A 21116-nucleotide genomic window follows, 5' to 3' on the forward strand; every position below is an offset into this window, starting at 1 on the left:
AGCCCCAGGAAATGGACACACCCCTCTTCCTCACATCTCTATCAGTTCCCCAGAACCCTGCAACTCACCTGCAGCTGTCCCCAGAGCCCCTCACTGAGTCACCTTTTTTGTGTGGAGCACCCAGCAGCTGAGTGCAGGTTTCCACTTGGCCACCGGGTAACCTTGCATCTAGATGTGAGCAGGTGGTGAGAGTCTGCACAGGAGCTGGGGGTGGTCCAAAAGCAGCCAGTTTTTTCAAAACTTCAGTGTCCTGGTTGGGAGGAAACAAGCCTCAAACTGTGCTGGGAATCAAGACGGGAGCACATGAGGTTACCAGCCAACTGCACAAATGGGACATCCAGAGGCAATCACCCAGCTTTTGGTTCAGTAAGCTCCTTTTTCAATTAAGAAATATCATATATGAAGGGGTCTTGTAGATTTCCATCGGCTGCTGTTTCATCCAGAGGATGAAAGCTTTTCTCTGCCAGGGCTAGAGCTCTCGTGGGGCTCTGGCGTGAATGCTCTTGGGTGCTGTGTGTGTGTGATTTTGGGAAGAAGGGCACGGGACTGAAGGGTGGTTCCTACTGGCACAAGCTGGTACTGGCTCCTGCGATACTTTTCATTCATAGCACTGATCACAGTTTGTAATTGCATATTTACGGAATTCATTTATTTTGCCTGGAAGGATCCGTGTCTGTTTTGCCAAAAATCCCCAGGAGGATGGGGATTATGACTTTTTGCTTCCCTGTGTCTGCTGCGCAAAGCGCGGTGTGCAGCTGACAGCAAGCATTCGATAACTATTTGCTACAGGGAAGTGAGATGTGTAAACACAGATTAACAGATTGGGATGCTAAAGTCACCCTGCCGAAGAGTGCTGTACATCTCTTAGAAGTAACCTCCCGTTTCATTACATAACTGCATCTCCCGTGTGGCCCAATTGATGAAAACTCCCCTCCTCTTAATCTTCACATAAGGGAACCTTAGCTACCAACTCATGGGGCTTTCTTTCTCTCCCCCAACTCTACTGTAACCTCTTTTTTTAGGTAGTCAACTTTTTTCCTTCCAAAGGAAAACTTATGTGGAATCCCAATCCAAATCCAACTGAAGGCTGAGTTGTTCACGGGGCAGTGGGAGTTGTGGCAGGTGTGGAACCCTCACAAGCCTCCCGCTAAGGCATCTCCAACGATCCCCAGAAAGTTTCTCGTTTGAAAACCCCACCACGGGGGTCCCAGAGGATCCCCCCCCAATCTGGGGATGTGGGCCTCTGAGACTCAGCTTCAGTGGAAGCTGGGCCCTCAGACCATGACTCAGACTCAAATGTTGGGACCACACTCCCCCAGGAGGTGGCCCACTCGGAAGGCAGATTCCGGCTCCTCAGGGAAACATGTCTCTCCATCACCTCGTGTCCATCTGATAAACAGACTGCTCCTTCAGGACTGAGCATCAGGATAAAGCACAGTACAACCACATAAGAAAAATAACTTTGTTATTAGGCATACATAATCTCATCAAAAGTATTTCATAGCATCACATCCATAACTGAATACTAGCTCAACTGTTATATGGACCTGTTATAAATAACGAACATAGCTACTGAAGTATATGACTAGCCACTGGAAATAAAAACAGAGTCACGACACACATGGAATTCCCCAGGGTGCTTGCTTTGGGGATCTCATAAAGAACGCTGAGGCCCCTGGGGGATGTGTAAAAGGGTCTTTTTCCTATGATATCCCTAAAGCAGTAATATTTGTTGCAGGAGCACGTGAAGTCCAAGGTTTTATGGGTTAACAATTACGGCCATGTTTGTGTTTTTTCCTCAAATGGAAAATTATTTTTTGATTTGTTGTGAAACATACATGCTGATGGTGCCAGGACAAATTTCATCTATTTCCTGAACTCATCATTAATAACTTTATGCTTTTTTTTTTTTTTTTTTTTTTTTGCGGTACGCGGGCCTCTCACTGTTGTGGCCTCTCCCGTCGTGGAGCACAGGCTCCGGACGCGCAGACTCGGCGGCCATGGCTCACGGGCTCAGCCGCTCCACGGCATGTGGGATCTTCCCGGACCGGGGCACGAACCCATGTCCCCTGCATCGGCAGGCGGACTCTCAACCACTGTGCCACCAGGGAAGCCCCTATTAATAACTTCAGATGGCTCTGTTCTTCTAGTTGTTTGGCCTGGATTCCGTCAAAGGAATTTCTTTTTCAGGAAAGGTTATCTGAAAGATGTTAAGGTGATACTGCTGCTCTGTGACAGGCTGGAGTGGGGAGAGGGCGAGGGACACTCGAAGTATGAGGAGGGATTTGCTATCACCCCAAGGAGATGCCTGGTGTCTAGTCACGAAGAAGATCCTCCCCCTGCACTCCTGGCAGCAGGCCTCACGAGGCCGACAGTAGTATGAACCCTAGAAAGGGAGCATGGCCAGAACCAGGGGGCCCTTCACCTGGCATCTGGTGGAGTAACAAAGCCCCGACCCCTGGATGCCAATGTGCATTTGTTATTTACCTGTTTGGCTAGGAACACACTTGCCTGAGTTTATACGGTAGAAATGACTTTAGTTGACCAATTCATTCTGTGGCAGGTGTTAGAATTAATACAGAAGGAGAGACAAGACAGCATTCCCTTTGTATCCCCATAGGCTTTGGCATCATAAAGCTTATAATTTCTCCCTGTGGAATTGGAAAGGGAGGAGGATTTTCTTAAACTAAAATGTATCCCCTCCTTGCACTATTTTGAACTGGAGAGTTTTATGCCCATCGCTTTCCGAAACAGAAGCAATCTATGAAGTCCTATTCTAAGTTCTAGTTATCAGGGTGCAAAAAACTGAAGTCAGCATTTCTGGGAAAGAATTGAGGCGTGTACAAAGACCTTTCTTCCCCATGACACATGAAGTGGATTACCAAAAGTAGCAAATTTTATGCCCCCTACCCCCAAAAGCCTTTTCCATTAGGTTCTAAGCGGAAGTCCTGTTTAGACAGTGAAGCTTTGGTTTTCCACCCATAGCTAAAAGACACATTAGGAATAACAATGCCTTATTATGTCTTATCTTTGAAAAATATAATTTGGGAATACAGAGTACATATTTAGTCCTATGGTAGCAGTCCAAGTTTTGAAAATCTGAGGATAAATAATTATTGTATAAGTTGACCTGATCCAGCAGACTGAGATGATAAAATACAGGTTACTGTGTGTTTTGTTAGAAAATCTTATCCAGAATCGTCTCACAAATCCCAGATATTACCACCTTCCATTCATTCTGTTCATATATTACTCTAGCCTCTGGCTAAATACGCAATTTCGTTGCATTTTATGAGTACCCAACAACAGAGAAGAAAATTCTATTTCTACATACAGTTCATGGTTAAAAAGGTAATTAAATTCTTCATTAAAAAAAAATCAAAGATGAACCTCATCATTTCTCATAGAGCCTGTGCATGATTTTTTTTTTTTTTTTTAGCATTCATCCATCCACACACTTTAAGTACCGCGTCCCACAAGCAGGCAAACGTTAAATATATATACCAGGTGACTTTGCGTGAGTAAGAAACAGCGGAGTCAAGTGTTGGTGAAAAACTCAGCCACCGGCTGGCTGACTGGAGCCCTGTGTCTCTAACAGGATGGGGAGGAGAGAAGGAAGGCTGGTGTCACTTGAGATTTGCAAACACAAGCCCTTCCTATTGTTCTGAAGAAAGATTGAAAAGTGGCAATATAAACAGCCACGGTGGCTGTCTTTAAACAAGCTCTCCCAGGAGAGTGAAATGATGTAGGCTAAAAGGAGATGGAAAAAGAAAACTAAACACAAACCGCCCAGAAAGTCATGGGGACACTGCAGGGTGGGAAATGGGAACATGAGCAAAGAAAAGTTGTAACAGTGGTCCTTTGTGAAGCTTAATATAAGTGCAAAGGTCTCCTGAACAGGTCGATGAAACGTCATTCTGGGTGTCAAACGACAAAGCCACAAAGTGAACCTGAAGGAGCCTGTAAGCTGCCCATTAAAACCAAGAGGTTCCCCAACAATATTACAAAGTGGCAGATGTTCCTGCCCCTCCCCTGAGCACTCGTGCTCCTGTGGTTCCAGAGAAAAAAGCCTTTTCCGGAATGTGTGTCCTTCTGGGACCCAGAAGTGTAAGAGCAAGCACTGACTCCAGGGGAGGTTTGGGAATATACTTTGCCAGCTGCTTCCTGTGTTTGCCGAGGAAGGGAAATCAAGAAGACCTGCAACTAGGACTAAATTATGGAAAATTAAGGAAAAGCCGGGAGGAAGTTTTTAGCAAACGAGGAAAACTGTTGTTTTGCCCCTCCCTCATCCAAGAGACCTTTCAATCATGTGTTAGTCTCAACACGCTGGCAAGCTTGGCTGGCCCCTGACAAGGGCTTCTAATTCCTACAGACAGCAAATTTACCTGCCTCTGTGACGCAGCAGGTCCCCTGCCCAAGGGTCTTCTGCCCCATGGCCAACAACCCGAGCAGGCAGCCTCTTCCAGCCTGAGCACCACTGAACACCGACTCAACCTGGATCACAGCCTAATGGCACCTGGCGGGCACCCGGTCACAGCCAGGGAATTCAGCACCTCTCCCTGAGGGTCAGTTACCTTTGTTTAACAAATAATCTAAGCAAGCTCACTCATTCGATCAGATAGCTTTAAATCGTCCTGGCAAACCAGGAGCCCGCTGTGCTAACGTGAACCAGGGCACTGCATTCACTTACTTTTTGTCTTGAAGATGGAATTTATTCCTACAGCTACAGTAATTTTCTTCTTCAAACAGGATTGTTATAGACAAGCGTGGTATGAACCCTTAACTGTCACATCTTGAGTGTTAGTATGTGGCAGCTTATAGGACAGTCAATATGGGACTGTAACTTTTCTCCGTATTTTCTAATCTCCACTCCTTCTCTCCTTTCCTTAATCAAACTTAGGAAACAAGGTTGGGTAAGAGGACAGAATATTTTAAATCTGTTAGATTGACAAGGAAAAAGAATTATCCACCAAGATAAATATACATTGTCATCTCCCCCTTTTCACTGAAAATTTTGATTTGACTTAATTAATTTGATTTAATTCATTTAATTTGATTTAACTTTGACACTGAGGTGTAATAGTCTATTTTGGACACGTATCTATTATTTTTAATAAGTAAACTCACATTTTCTTAGAACTCACCTTGCCATTCCCCCCTTTTTGATAGTCTGCCAAATTTTAAGACACTGTGAGAGTACCTGATTCCGAAATCAGAAGTCCCTGGAAAATAAGGAAGTCAAAGAAAAGTTCCACTGCAGATTCTCCAGGGGAAGCAAGTAAATCCATCATTTCCTCCCTCTTGTCTTTAGTATGTCTAGCCTGAAAATAGTGTTTGGGATAAGGGAAGTACGGAGAAGAAAGGAAAAGAGTTTAAAAAAAAGAAAAAAAGAACGTTATCTTTTCTAGGTCTCCAGTGGTGGCCTGTTCTGTTCTCTGGATGATTCCACTGCAGGCGAACACGCTCTTCCTTTGGCGTGAAGATGTCGGCGTGTGCTAAGGATAGAAGTCTCTGTGGGTTCCCAAGTCTCTTGTCTCAGTTCTTTTGGGGTTGTCATCTCCAGAGCCGAAGTCCATGGTCTCTGGAGAGCTGGAAAATTCCTGAGGTAACGGGAACTCCTCTGCTGAAGAGTCAGTCCGGTGCCCGAACACCTTTTCCTGCAGCTCGGTGATGTCGTTGCGGATGTCCGCCAGCATGAGCAACAGGAAGTCGAAAGAACCAGGGGGTCCCTGCGCAGGAGAGAGGTGTCAAAGCTAGACCACCACACACCCAACCCCTGGCCGACTGATGGCTTCCGTGGGCTCCGGCGTCTGCTGTCCTGCTGCTGGCTGGCAACTACTTAAGTCAACTCTGTGTCGCAAAGGGACGAAACATAAGGACTACAACAGCCTGGGGGATTCTGCCTTCTATTCCTTCAGCTCCCGGATGAGCTATGGTGACACGCTGACCTCTCGTAGCTCCAGGCTCTATCAAATCGGGTAAAATGACAGAATATGAGAATAAGCCTCCTAGGTTACTTTCCAAAGAACCCTGGAAGACACTTAACGAAGGCAGAGAGCAGTGGTCAAGAGGCTGGGGTTCTGTTGCGTTTGAACCTCAGCTCTGCCACTTACTAGCCGTGTTGCCCTGGGCAAGTTACTTAATTGATTTGGGTTTCTGTTTCCCATCCATAAAATGGGATAATAATACTCCTAACTCTGTAGGGTTTCATAAGTGAGGGTTTAATGAGTTAATGCATGTACAGGGCATGTAGCATAACACATTTTTAAATGTTATCTTTTTAAAAATGAAATTACTAAAATGTCTATAAGGATGGTTGACTATAACTGCAATTTTTAAAAAAAATAAATTTATTTATTTATTTTTATCTTTGGCTGTGTTGGGTCTTTGTTGCCGCGTGTGGGCTTTTCTGTAGTTGTGGCGGGCGGGGGCTACACTTCGTTGCGGTGCGCGGGCTTCTCATTGCGGTGGCTTCTCTTGTTGCGGAGCATGGGCTCTAGGCGCGTGGGCTTCAGTAGTTGTGGCACGTGGGCTCAGTAGTTGTGGCTCACGGGCTCTAGAGCGCAGGCTCAGTAGTTGTGGCACCCGGGCTTAGTTGCTCCGCGGCATGTGGGATCTTCCTGGACCAGGGCTCGAACCCGTGTCCCCTGCATTGGCAGGCGGATTCTTAACCACTGCGCCACCAGGGAAGCCCTATAACTGTAATTTAAACGAAGTTCAGTATATGGTAAAGGCGTCCATTCCTCATTGACCAGGAAAGGTCCAAACGAAGGCTTCCTAATTCTTCTACTGACTGAACACCTTTTGTCATTATAAACTATTTACTAAGCCTTGATTTCTATGAAGTGCTGTGTGGAACATGGGAAAATAATGTGTGAACATGAGTGTTCTGGGCTTCAATCTTTTTTTTTTTTTTTTTTTGGCGGTACGCGGGCCTCTCACTGTTGTGGCCTCTCCCGTTGTGGAGCACAGGCTCCGGACGCGCAGGCTCGGCGGCCATGGCTCACGGGCCCAGCCGCTCCGCGGCATGTGGGATCTTCCCGGACCGGGGCACGAACCCGTGTCCCCTGCATCGGCAGGCGGACTCTCAACCACTGCGCCACCAGGGAAGCCCTGGACTTCAACCTTTATCAGCCTCTGCAACCCCTGCTTTGAAGCCACCACCTTAGCAAGCAGCAGGACAGCAGCTTACGTAACTCTGCAAAGCACTCAGTGCTGTACGGAGAGCATTCTGCCATCAGTGGATGATCACCTGAGGTGTGGCAGTTCAGATGCCACCTGCATTGCACAGATTAGGGGATGGACACCCACAGATGGATGCTAAGTGACATGGCCGTGATCAGAGAGCTAACAGGTGGAAGAGTGGAGATGGCATCTCACACCTCCTACCTCTAAGGTCAAGGATCTTTGTCTTTCTTCAGAAGTGACACTGACTTCTTCACAAGCAATGGGGTTGCTTGAATCATCTGTGCTTTTGGATACGATTAATTTTCACTTTTAATCTCCCAGACACTATACATCCAATCCAGCTAATTTTGTCTCAATGGTCCTGAGTAGCTGAGCACGTCTGAGCTTTCTGGAGGGGATGGTCATCCAACCTGCTAGGGTTCTAGGGGTGGCTAAATTCTTAAACGTTCAGAGTTATGACTTAACCCCATAGATTTCTTTTCTAGCTCCTTCAGATGTTGTCAGACATACCTGGAAACAGACTCACGACATACTGGGGTTTTGAATCTTAAGAGAAGACATTCCAAGCTATGATAATAGAAACAACAATAGGAAATGAATTTTCAAAAGTAAAACCCAACCAGCTGCTAAAGGCTTCTGTGATTCTTCTTCTAACCACGGAGTTCTCTGTGGGCAAGTTGAGCGACAGCTGGAAGGGGCTGGCTGTTGCTCATAAGACCAACTTACAGGCTCATCAGAGCTGCAGCCCTGAGCACACTGCACTGGGGAAGCAGGACAGGTGGTGCTACTTACTGGAGACCCTCTGGGGCCAGGTGCTCCTCTTTCCCCCTAAGAACAGAAGGGTCAGGGTTAGCTTTCTGGACGACACGGATGCCACCACCCCAGTCTCTATTTAGATACCCCACCACTACCAACTGCCTGAACAAAACAGAAAATATTTCCTACGGGAAACAAACGTTAAGCTTGAAGCTGCACACTTGGGATCGCTGGTTTGAACCGAGCTGCTTTGAGTCAAGTGCCTCTCATTTTGATTTCCCCCTAGGCCATATATTTTCCAACCAGATCTGACAGGAGGAAAGCTGCTATTTCCAGGCAGTGTGTGGAATAACTTAGAAGCCTCTAAAGTAACTCACACTGACTTCTGTGTGAGGCAAGTGGCAGGCAGAATGGGACTTCTCCCGTTCTTGACTTAAACACCACAAAGAGATGGGAACACACACAAAACAGCCCCACAAGTAACACTGGCTAACGAGAAAAACCCACGCTGCCGTGACAGCAAGGAGGCTTGTTTAACATTTATAGGGTAATTTTTCTTAGAAGCGGTTTTGGTGGTTGTTTTTGTTATTACGGTTGTTCCGTATTTTAAGAAAATGGCTTCTTAGATTCTCCTCCCAGCTTTGGGGACAAAACATGTATCTGTGTCTCAACTTCGCCACATGCAAAATGGGGACAACAAACTGTGCTTGAGTTTTACATGATGCCTGCCCAGTAGGTGGAAAGTGAGAAACCTAAGGCTTGTAAGGACCCCTCAGAAGACTTACCTTAGAACCATCTCTTCCTGGGGCACCTGGTGGGCCCTACAAGACAAAGGGACCTAGTTTAACAGAAGGAACACGCCTTCCCCAGCTACAGATGGGAGCGCTGATGAAATACTGACCACGGGGCCCCTCCGGCCTTGCTTAATGTGGGACAGATCAGGAGACGGTCCCATGGGTCCCATTGAGCCCCGCGGGCCGGGCTGCCCGGGGGGGCCTGGAATACCCGGGAAGCCTGGGCTCCCCTTTGGTCCTGGTGAGCCTGCAATCAAAGAACACCTCATTAGTCCACGGCCCGCGAGGAGGGCAAGGGCTCTGGCTGACTGACAAGAGAGTCCAGGAGCCCCATTCAGCCATTTCTCTTCCCTCTCTGACCTTTGCTTTCTGACCTCTCCACTGAGATGTCCCATAGGCAGTCTGAACTTAACACGGCCAGAAATTGACCTCCCTATTCTTTTAAAAAATGTTTATTGACATACAGTTGGTTTACAATGTTGTGTTAGTTTCAGGTGTAGAGCGAAGTGACTCAGACTTCCCCATTCTTTTCTCGGACCTCCAGTCCCCCAGCCACTCAAGCCAGAAACCTGAGAGTCTTCCTACAGATTTCCCTGTTTCCACAAGCTCCTTATCCAATCAGTGACCAGTTCTGTGCATTTCACTTCTTTAACGGCTCACAACCATCTGCTCCTCTGCACCCCCCATCACCGCAGGGCGGTGGTTAACGCAGCTGGGGAGTGTGAGTGTCCAGGTTTCAGCAGCAGGGGGACCTGCCTCTAAATCTTGGACAAGCTGCTTGACCTCTCTGAGCCTTAGTTCCTCATCCTGTAAAGCAGGGCTAATAAAAATCTACCTTACAGAGCAGTTCTGAGCATTAAATGAGACTTTAGATACACATACACACCACTTGGTGTAGCACCTCACACACTGAGGCACTAAAATAAAAACCTATGTTAGCCCTTCCTTTTTTTTAAAACATTTTCTAGAATCAATGATTTTTTAAAAATAAATTTATTTTTGGCTGTGTTGGGTCTTTGTTTCTGTGCGAGGGCTTTCTCCAGCTGTGGCAAGTGGGGGCCACTCTTCATCGCGGTGCGCGGGCCTCTCACTGTTGTGGCCTCTCTTGCTGCGGAGCACAGGCTCCAGACGCGCAGGCTCAGCGGTCACGGCTCACGGGCCCAGCTGCTCTGCGGCATGTGGGATCTTCCCAGACCAGGGCTTGAACCCGTGTCCCCTGCATCGGCAGGCGGACTCTCAACCACTGCGCCACTAGGGAAGCCCTCCTTTTTTTAAAAAAAAATTATTTATTTTTTATTTTTGGCCGCGTCGGTCTTTGTTGCTGCACGCCAGCTTCCCCAAATTGCGGTGAGCATGGGCTACTCTTCATTGTAGCTCTTCCTTTCATTTGCTTCAACTCTCGCCTCAGAGCGAGTCCCTCTGTTTCCCATCAGTCTTGTTCACCCCTCACCTGTTCTTCACACCTCTCTATGAAGATTATTTCTGAGCAAGTCTTACTGTGTAACTTTCCTACTTTCAACCGTTTGGGGCAAAAGCCTCAAGCCACTGACGTGGGGCAGCAAATCTCCTGCAGGACCCAGGGGGATGGCTATTACTATTAGAGGAGGGGCAGCAAACTCTCCGGCTCAAGATGTGCCACGGATACAAGCCAGAGTTGGGCTGTCACAGGTGGGGAGAAGACCTTACCCTAATGCCTGGACGCCCAGCTCATGCTTCGTGCTGCAGCTGGACCAGGAGAACTGAAAGATCCTTGAGCTCCACAGCTCCACCTCGGAGTGGTAAGTCACAGCAGTCTCCCACTGGAGAAGGGGCTGCTGAAAGCTGAGAACCACTGAGAACCACCCACCGGCACCCTAGGCCCCCGCTAAACATAGAGTAACAGTGTCCTGCCATCGGAGGAACCTGAAAACTTGAAGACTGTGGAACACTAGAGGTAGAGGCAGTGAGAACACACCCAAACCTGGCTCAGTTGTTCATGAGACTGACCCAACTCTTCTTGCCAGCAGCCTGGATACCCAACTCCAGGAGTAATTACTTTGTCCCCCAGTCTCTACTGGTCCTCTCCGAATGGTATCTGGCATTCAGTCCAAAATTTTGAGGCACGTTATAAAAAACCAAAAACCAAACAAAACCCAACCCCCTCCCCGATTAAACAGCCCCCATTCAAGAGACAGAGCAATCGACAGAATCAGACTTAGAGGCGACCCAGATGTTAAGGTTATCATACAGGGACTTTAAAATCACAACGTATGCTAAAGGTGCTAGAGGAATAGACAGCTTGCCTGAACAGATGAGGGAATTTCAGGTCTCTTTTTGCTTTTGTCATCTGTGCTTTTGGCGTCCTATCCAAGAAATCACTGCCAAATCTAATGTCATGAAAGTTTTTGCCTATGTTTTCTCCTAGGAGTTTTACAGTTTCAGGTCTTACATTTAGGTCTTTAATCCATTTTGTATATGGTGTAAAGCAAGAGTCTAACTTCATTCTTTCGCATGGGGAAGGATATTGTGTTTTAACCCATTTTAGCCTGTCAACTTTATGAGGGCGTGGGTTATATCTTAATCGTCAGCACACGCCCAGAGAGGCCCAGGTACAGAGAAGGCTGCTTAGTAAATGTGTCATGTCAAACGACTGCAGTGAAGAGGCTGGGCTGGCTGCTGTGCTATAATTATTCCTCAGCGATGCATTCCTTAGTGCTATAATGATTCCTCTCTTTCAAACGCACACGGTAATTACTTCTTGATCGTACGCGGCTCCTACAATCGGCAAGGAGCAGTGAGAGGATGGAATGGCTTTCAGGCACCAGAAAACAAAACAAAACAAAGACTTCAAACTTATCATGTTTGGGGACGTCTTTTCTAGCTCACAGAATAATTGAGCCAACATAAAAGGCAGTCAATGTTCCATCCAAGTATGTCTCTCACCCCCTACTCTCAATGCTGGTTCCAGGTACATCCTGAAAGAGTTCATCTGGGAAGGGGACCAGATCCCTCTTACAACTCTGAATATAAATATAATATTTTTATTATATATTATATTATATAAAATATTATACTATAATATTTTATATTTATATATAATATATAATATAGTATATATATAATAAATATATTATATATAATATATTATATATATTATATCATATAAAATATAAATATTATGCCTCTGATAGCACAAGGACAGGCCAGAGGTAATATCTCACCTTCATTTACACAGTCAATGAACTTCAGAGATCGTTATGTCAAGTGCCTTTGAAGTGTGGGGCTTTGATGTACAAACGTCAGCACCTTATAAAGGAAGAGTGGGGGTCACAGAACAGCAGCCACTCCCTCAACACCAAAGCCAAAGGATTCCAGCCTAGTAGAGCTTCCTGTATTGGTGGCCCAGGCTGTGATTTATCACAGACTCCAGGACTGGAATTTTAGTTAAGGGTAAGAGAAATCTTATTATCTCTCTAGTTGCCCTAACACATCTCAACTGAGGGCATCACAAACTATGATGCTAGAAGTAAGGAGAGAGAAGGAATAAGGATTGGAGGAGAAAGCAAGGGCATAGCCCATTGCCAAAGCTAGTCCTCAGTCACTCCCTGCTCCAGCAAGGACCCTGGACAGCTCAAACCATGCTAGAAACCAGACGGCAGAACTGGAAAGGAAAGCTAACAAGTCATTCATTAAGTGAGAGAGTGGCAGGGACTTATATACACTACCAAATGTAAAATAGATCGCTAGTGGGAAGCAGCCACATAGCACAGGGAGATCAGCTGGGTGCTTTGTGACCACCTAGAGGGGTGGGATAGGGAGGGTGGGAGGGAGGGAGACGCAAGAGGGAGGGGATATGGGGATATATGTATATGTATAGCTGATGCCCTTTGTTATAAAGAAGAAACTAACACACCATTTTAAAGCAATTATACTCCAATAAAGATGTTAAAAAAAAAAAAAAGAAGAAGAAAGAAGCCAGTGGCTCCCCTGTTCCTACTTTGTCCTTGTTGAAGTGACAGGTAGGCTGCCCTGGGGGATGAACTTCCTCCAGGGAAGCAGAGCGAGAACATTCTCTTAGAGAAGGATGGAGAACACTGCAAACAGTCAGTTTGTAAGGAGAGACCTAAGTCTACTTAGAAGCAGCAAGAGGCTGCCCGTGTGTGGCATCTGCTGGAGAAAACTCAACCACAACCCAGGGGCCAAAAGAGAGAACGAGAGGAGAAACCAAAGTCCTGGACCAGTTCTTGGTCTCTGTACAGACTGAAACCCAGGCCACCTGGGTTTTGATGGAAACCAGGAGATGAAGATATAAGTGGCGAAGAAAACATATAGTTTGGGAAGCATTCTGAGCCTTTGTTTTTGCTGACCTTCCAGCCTAAAATCTGCCCGTGTCCTCTGTGCTTGGACCAATCCTACCTCTCGTGTTCTTCCAGGTCCAGCTCAAACCCCAAGTCCCCTGACCACTGCAGGCTACAGTGATCTCTCTCTTCCTTAAGCTTCCACAGCAGGAAGTACCTGCATACTTTACTTGGGGGCAGGCAGGTACTGTTTTATTCTGTTTGCTTTCACTTTATGTGTCTTGTCATCCTCGTTAGAATGTCAGGAGGTCATTCACAACACCTAGCACAGTGCTAGGCGATGAACATGAGGGATAAGACATCCGTATCTTAGAGTCATTTGTTAACACTAATATAAAAAGTATTGATGTATCTATGGAGGGACTCCTAATAAAACAGAAAACACCCTGTTGTTATTTTTTAAAGTTCTCATTGTGTATTGCCTGACGGAATGATAGGAAATTTGGGATTTTCTTCAGAGTAACAAGGGTGAATCTCCAAAACAGTACGCGGAGGAAGCCAGACAGAAGGAATAGATTCCTTTCTATGAAGCTGTAGAACGGACAGAACTGCAGCAATAGAAAGCAGGTCAGTGACTGCCTAGAGCTGAGGATGTAGATTGCCAAGGGCACAGGGGAACTTTCTGGGATGATGGAAATGTTCTACACCTTGACGTAGACCAGATGTAGGGTGGTGGTTAGGAAGTGCTTGATATAGGGTGTATGCATCTGTCAAAACTCGTCCAACTGTATCTTAAGTGTGTACAGTTTATAGTATAGAATTGTACCTCAATGAGATTGACTTTTAAAGGAAAACAGAGAGATAAATATCAATGTAAGTGTGTTCACAAATAACAGGGGAAGGAGGAGACAGGATTGGGGAAGAGTGGCAATGAGGCTGGCCATAAGGTGTTAGCACCGGGCGATGAGCCCACAGGAGTTCATTACGCCATCCTACGTTCATATACGTTAGTGTTAAAAATAGTTTTCATTTTGTTTCTCTGTAACTTAAGATTATCTTTATGAATCTTGTCCAAACCCAGGACAATGACTTTTTTCTCCCTGATTACTATTGGTTAGAAGGGTTTCTCAGGCTTGACCCAATTCCCCGAGGCCCTCTTGGCACACAGGCATGCGACTCCCTGGACCCCGGCTTCTGCTCCCATCCATGGGAGCTAAAAAACTCTGTCGCATCCCCCAACTAAACGTGAGCTCTCGGCAGGCCCTGGCTGGTGAGCCTATCACCCTTTTATGCTATTTGCTTTCACTCTATGCTTTTATGCCCTTCTTTATACTCACCGGGGGGGCCCTGGCCCCCAGGCAGGCCAGGAGGTCCTGGAATGTAGGCATTTGAGGCCAGCACCTTGTCACCAGTGATGTACTTGCCCAGGCCCGCAGCGCTGTTGGGTAGCAGGGCAATCTGCAAAGAGAAGAGGAACCTGGGTCAGGAAGCACCGACGGCTCCACTGCCAGGGAATGCCCTGCGCTTCTGTGGTCTGCAGAAGCCACAGAGCCTTTTCTTGTGCATAAGCCTTTATCCGAGCCAGTCAGAGTGCAGACGGACGGTAGAGATCCTCCTTATAAACCCGGAGGCCTTCTAGTCAAAACAACTTGTACAAGATCACTCCCCTGGTTGCTTAGTGGGTGAACCTGGACCAGTTCCAGCCTGCCTAGATACCATTAGACTCGTTATCATCATAATTAATACAATCCACCTGTTTCAGACTTTTATTAAGAACTCATGTCTCAAATATTTGAGAAACTACTACGTGCCAGGCCCTGTGCTTCATTCTAAGGCGACAACAGTGAACAAGACATGGTCCCAGCTCTTACAGATCTCCGCCTTGAGAGCCAGGATGGAAAATATGACTTACAGGTCACGTGTACGCTCAGGTGTTTGGGAAACAGTGACTGTGATGGCTTTAAAATATGTCCACAAATTTTTGGACACTGCTCCCTTTAAAAGGTGGAGGCTAATTTTCTGCCCTCTGAGTGTGGGTTGTGCTTAGGGACTTGCTTCTAATGAATAGAAAATGACGAAAGTGACGGTGTGTAATTTCTGAGATAAAGTCATAAAAGGCACCGTGGCTCCCTGCCTCTCTCTCGCTCTCTGATTTCAGGAGCTCATTCTAGGGGAAGCCAGAGGGACCACACACGTGAATGACCTTTGCATTCCTTGAGGTCAGGAATCAGTGAGGCCCTTGGTAAGAACTGCACGCTCTTAATGTCAATTTCCTCACTGATAACGCCCACCATTAAGACGTGAGGATTACACAGGTAGTGTGTATCAGGTGCCCAGCACAGGACCTGAAATGTACTAAGTGCTTGATAAATGGTAGTTCTAGTCTCTTCCTTCCAGGAAGCTAATTCAGGGGTATAAAATCCAGTGGAGACTGTGTTTTTGAGGCTCAGAGCTACCCCCAGAGGATTCACTCGGGATCCTGGAGTCCCACAGAAACCAAGTATCACTGCAATTTTCTGAAGCAAGTTGCATTTGTCACCCACATCCTCCTGGACGAGGCCCTGCTCGGGGACCCTCTGGCCAGAGGGCAATGCAAGTTACGAGAAGGTCCGTGGATATCTCATCCTTGCCCGTGGAGCGCTCCGAGGCTCTACACCCATCTTCGGATCTGAGCTGCGGAGAGAGTTTCCTACCACCTGTTTGTGATCAGAGGTGGCCAACTGCCACTGTGACAGAGTTGTGCTCTGTGGGTTCAGCATGAGCACAGAGTGCTAAATTAGAAATTGTGCAAGTTCTCCCTCTGAGGCTTATGTCAACTCCAAATTACTACAGCTTTTGGTGATAAGAAATATAGACTTGAATGTTGATTTGAAAAACCGTGGAGTTGGGGACTTCCCTGGTGGTGCAGTGTTTAAGAATCCGCCTGCCAATCAATGCAGGGGACACGGGTTTGATCCCTGGTTCGGGAAGATCCCACATGCCGCAGAGCAACTAAGCCTGTGTGTCACAACTACTGAGCCCGCATGCTGCAACTGCTGAAGCCCATGCGCCTAGAGCCTGTGCTCCGCAACAAGAGAAGCCACGGCAATGAGAAGCTTGTGCGCCGCAACGAAGAGTAGAACCCCGCTCGCTGAAACTAGAGAAAGTCCACGCGCAGCAACGAAGACCCAATGCAGCCAAAAATAAATAAATAAATAAAAATGAAGTGAAAAATTAAAAAAAGAAAGAAAAACCCTAGAGTTTACTTTCCTACTTCACGGGCAAGTCAGCATTTCTCACCTCTTCTTTTCTTCCCCACGGATTTCCTCCTGCCCCAGGGAGACTAGACAGTCCCAGTTGAGTTCAACCACGCCACACGAATAACCCCTGGGGTCTCAGGGCACCTGGGTTGATAGTAACAAAGCAGGGAGGTGGAGTAAAAGATGATCGTGAGATCTTGAACGCCCCCAAGCCTAGGCCCGAGGAATTTATGGGGAAACTACAAAATCTACCTACTGAACTGCAGCTAAGAGACCAGTGTGTGAATGGCACTGGGAGGCTTGGGAAAGTTCTGCTGTCCAGATGACCTTCTCTGGCTTCATAAAGTCCTCGGCCTCCTGCACTGGTGTCTGTTTCTGAGCACGGAGGTTTGGGAATGATTAGCATGACTATTTCCAAACATGACTCTGGAGGACACCCCTGCCCCAAGATCTCCTTCTCCTGCTGGGGGGCTGCTGGGTTTGGGGCCATCTTGAGCCAGATGTAGAAGCGATGATTTTTCTTAGTTACAGAGACAGATGTTCTTGCTAACAGAAGAAATCCAGTATGAACGAAAAGCGAACATCACAATAATACGTGGTCTGTATGTTGGCAAACGACTTGTACCTGCTACATCTGACGGAGAACAAATTCTTCCAGCTCTCTGCAAGGTGACTGTCCAAGTCCTGTAGCCCATTAGCCCCTTAATGAAGTGCTTGCAATGTTTCTAAAAGATGAAACCGTGGGAAACCACGAGAAGGTTCTGGTGGTATCCCTGCAGCCTGGCATACAGAAGGGGCGGGGCCACGAGGCCTGAGGTGTTGCCCTGCTCCTCCTGTCCACCCCCCTCGCTCGCCTGCAGAGCACACGTCAGGCTCTCCTGGATCAAGGCCTTTTCCCTGCTTCAGCTGCCCTAGGTGGCCTATTTGAGCCTAGGATCCTCCTCTGGCTGGAAATTCCTCCACAGTTTTTTTTTTTTTTTTTTCCTTTTCTTGGAGTTCTTACTGAAATCCATTCAGTTCACAGTGCAAGGATACTCAGAGGGCAGGAAGCTCAAAGAAGCACCGACACTCTCTTCCGAAGGGTCCCTCAGTGCTTTTGGAGCCCCTTAGCTAGTATGAAAATCCTTGGGTAAGGACAGCCTTGCAGGTCCATGAGCTAGAAGATTCCTGACCATCCAGTGCGTTCCAGATAAACAGTCTTCTTCTGCGCTTTGAGAAGACCCAGTGTTCCCCAAAAGATGCAAGGAAACACACTCAATTCCCCTATGATCATCGTTTAGAATTCAGTAGGGAAAACGATAAGAATTACAACCTTGCGCAATCTGAAAGCCAGCTTTGCACAATTTCAGGTCAGGGTTCATGGTTCAGTGTCACTGCCAGGACCCAGCTACATCCCAGGGGTTTATTTACAATGGTGCTGGCGTCACTGTGTCACCGCGAGAGGCCACTCCAATCTGTGACTGCATGCCTGGGTCCTGGGGTGGAACGGGGGTGAATCCCTGAGTGAGGAGAATTTAGAAGCGAAACTACTCTAACTAGAGGACAGAGGGTCAACACTGGCCCTTGAAGCCTGGTTCAATTTTATTATCTGCTTCCAAGAGAAAAACTAAATTGTGAATTTTATCTGTGGGTTTTGGCATTAGGCAGATCTATGTTTAAATCTTAGCCCTGCCGCGTTCTACCTGTGGGATCTTGATAAGCTATAGAACTAATTATTTCATCCATATAACGAGGATCGTAATATCCACCTAAGAAGGGCTGCTGGGAGGATGAAAGTGACGATGTCCTGAACGTGCCTGGCCCAGCGCCCAGACTAGTAACCGGCAGCAGCCAGGACCGCGGACACAGTGCAAATGCTCTTCGGGGTGGGATGGGGTCAGGGGTTGAGGGGATGCTCCTGGCTCTGTTTATAAATAGCGGGATGACTTTGGGTAAGTCCCTTCACCCTTCCAGGTTCTCACCTTCACGCTTATAAAACGAGAGGTTTGGGCCAGACGAGCAAGTCTTTGGATGTAAAATTCTGTAAGCAAGCTGGGAGGATGAGACCGGCACGTGGAGGGACTTCAGAGATTAGTCCCCACCCACCCTGGGCCCTCTCCAGCTCTCTTCGCTCCCTTGTAAAAGTCAGGAGGTGACCCAGTAAACGCTGACCTCAGCTTCCTGGCTGACCTCCTGCTGGGTGATTACATCCCGCTTCCCGCCAGTTCCTCTGTGTGTCAGCAGGATGAGAGGAATGTAAAGGCACTGGCGTTTTAGAGGTGGCCCTCCAGAAATCCTGGCTTGACCGTCTACCCAAACACAGCAGATGACAGGCTTGAGGGGTGCAGGTGTTTGGGAAGAAGTCTGCATGAAGAGTCTGCATTTCTCCTCGATTCCAGTCAGTGGAATTATGAATATCATTATCTCGTATTAGCCTTCGTAATACAAATACCTACCTCACAGGGCTGTTGGGACGAATCAGACGCTGCCTGTAAAGCACTTTATTAGGACATATAATTCATGTTTATTATTTAGTCGGTACACATTTACAGAGCTCTTTCTAGGTGGCAAGGACTGTTCTAAGTCCTTTACAAATATTAACTCATTTGATCATCATGAAAACCCTACATAGTATGTATCACTGTTATCCACTTTCTCTAGAATTGAGGCACAGAGAGGTTAAGTAACTTACCCAGGGTCACACAGCCAGGAAGTAGTGGGGCTAGGACTTAAACTTAGCCAGTCTGGTTCTGGAATCTGTGGTCCTCACCACAACACCCAGCTGCCTCTCTTAATATTACTCATGATACTTGGCAAAGCAATCTACAGTTACTTTCGTATAGAACAGTCTTCCCAGCCATCCTGAGAAGACCCATTTTACAGAGCAACTAGATCAAGGTAGCAGAGGAAACCATGAACCATTGAGAAGCCATCTATTTGCCCAGCACTAAAGGCAGCACTGAAGCGAACAAACGCAGCCGTCAGGTTGCACATCTGCTCACACTTCTGAAATCGCATTGACCTCTAGCTTCTGAAGCCTCCACTGCCTGCCCCACTCCACTCGGCCATTGTGTTAACTCCACTGTGGGCTTGGTTTCCCAGCTAAGACAGGAAGCTTATTTAAGGCAAGCCTTTATTCTGTCCGTTCTCGTCATTCGTCATCTCCCAGCCCATCACAGGCCAGAGCGGGTGCTCAACAAACACTCTCACTTCCTCAACTGCTCCACAGCAGCGCTGCTCTCAACTCAGATCACCCCTGCTGCAGGAACACAGGGACCTGTTAAAAACTTGCTCCTTCCATTGTGTATATATACACCACATCTTCCTTACACATTCGTCTGTTGATGGGCACTTAGGTTGCTTCCATTGGCTATTGTAAATAATGCTGCTATGAACACTGGGGTGCATGCATCTTTTTGAATTAGCATTTTTGTTTTCTTTGGATATATAAAAAAGAATGAAATTTTGCCATTTGCAACAACATGGATGGACTTGGAAGGCATTATGCTAAGTAAAGTAAGTCAGAGAAAGACAAATGTGTTATCATTTGTATGTGAAATCTAAAACGTAAAACAAATGAATGAATATAATAAAACGGAAACAAACTCCCAGATATGGAGAACAAACTAGCGGTTAACACTGGGGAAAGGGAAGGGGGGAGGGGCAGAATCGGGGTAGGGGATTAAGACGTACAAACTACTATGTATAAAATAAGTAAGCTGCAAGGAAATATTGCACAGCACAGGGAATACAGCCAATATTTCATAATAATTTAAAATGCAGTATAAACTACAAAAATATTGAATCACTAGGTTGAACACCTGAAACCAATATAACACTGTAAATCAACTATATTTCAATAAAAAAGTCATACCTGAAAAAAAAATTTCTTCATACCAGTAAAAAATAAAAAAAATAATAAATTAATTAAAAACTGGCTCCTTGGGACTTCTCTGGTGGCGCAGTGGTTAAGAATCCGCCTGCCAATTCAGGGGGACACGGGTTCGATCCATGGTCCTGGAAGATCCCAAATGCTGTGGAGCAACTAAGCCCGTGCACCATAACTACAGAGCCTGCGCTCTAGAGCTCGCGAGTCACAACTACGGGAGCCCGTGTGCCACAACTACTGAAGCCCGTGCGCCTATAGCCCGTGCTCTGCACCAAGAGAAGCCACTGCAATGAGAAGCCCGCGCACCGCAACGAAGAGTAGCCCCCGCGCGCCGCAACTAGAGAAAGCCCGCGCACAGCAACGAAGACCCAATGCAATGGAAAATAAATTTAAAAAATAAATAAATTTATTAAAAAAAAAAAACTGGCTCCTTAGCTCAGATTTTTCTTCAGTGTTCTGATGGGACAGAGACCCCTCTCTGCAAGTCAAATGACGGGTATTTTATCTATACCCGAAACTCTCTTTTTAGCCAAATCACCTGTTTGTTTGTTTTTTTCCTTCCCAAAACACAGAAGAAATTGTAGAGGTGAAGGCACTGGGATCTGCACATCATTTCAAAAAAGCTTTTTCACTGGAAAATAAAGGCACAGAATCTGGAAACCCCACGAAACAAATCTATATCTTAGCAAATTATTATAAGGCAAACACCCTTTTATTGAACACCTAAGTCAAAATTCAGAAATTTGTCAGGGACTTCCCTGGTGGTCCAGTGGTTAAGACTCTGCACTTCCACTGCAGGGGGCGTAGGTTCGATCCCTGGTGGGGGAACTAAGATCCCACATGCAGTGCGGCCAAAAAAAAAAATCAGAACTTTGTCTACATGCTTTGACTCAATCACAGCCTTCTCCCTCCCTCCCTGCAAAGTAACTACTATCCTGATTTTAATCACTTCCTGTGTTTAAAAAAAATAATTTATCAAACCCAACTGTGCAGG

The 21116-nt window shown here is 46.6% G+C and overlaps 1 protein-coding gene across 5 annotated transcripts in view; it reads right to left on the reverse strand.

Moving 5' to 3' along the window:
• Positions 1-1448: 1448 nt before the first annotated feature.
• Positions 1449-21116, reverse strand: part of CCBE1 (collagen and calcium binding EGF domains 1) — a 237630-nt gene continuing 217962 nt past the window's right edge. For all 5 annotated transcript variants that reach the window (XM_089895265.1, XM_022584354.2, XM_022584356.2 and 2 more), the window contains 5 exons: positions 14353-14473; positions 8846-8985; positions 8730-8765; positions 7981-8016; positions 1449-5729 (listed from right to left, as the gene is read on the reverse strand). In XM_089895265.1, coding sequence (XP_089751391.1) covers positions 5496-5729; positions 7981-8016; positions 8730-8765; positions 8846-8985; positions 14353-14473 — 567 coding nt within the window. In that variant the 3' untranslated portion in view covers positions 1449-5495. The remainder of the gene's footprint in view (positions 5730-7980; positions 8017-8729; positions 8766-8845; positions 8986-14352; positions 14474-21116) is intronic.

The sequence above is a fragment of the Delphinapterus leucas genome, chromosome 14, assembly GCF_059928025.1.
Source record: "Delphinapterus leucas isolate spDelLeu-1000000601 "Yukka" chromosome 14, BTC_Dleu_Yukka2, whole genome shotgun sequence".
In the NCBI taxonomy this organism is placed as follows: domain Eukaryota; kingdom Metazoa; phylum Chordata; class Mammalia; order Artiodactyla; family Monodontidae; genus Delphinapterus; species Delphinapterus leucas.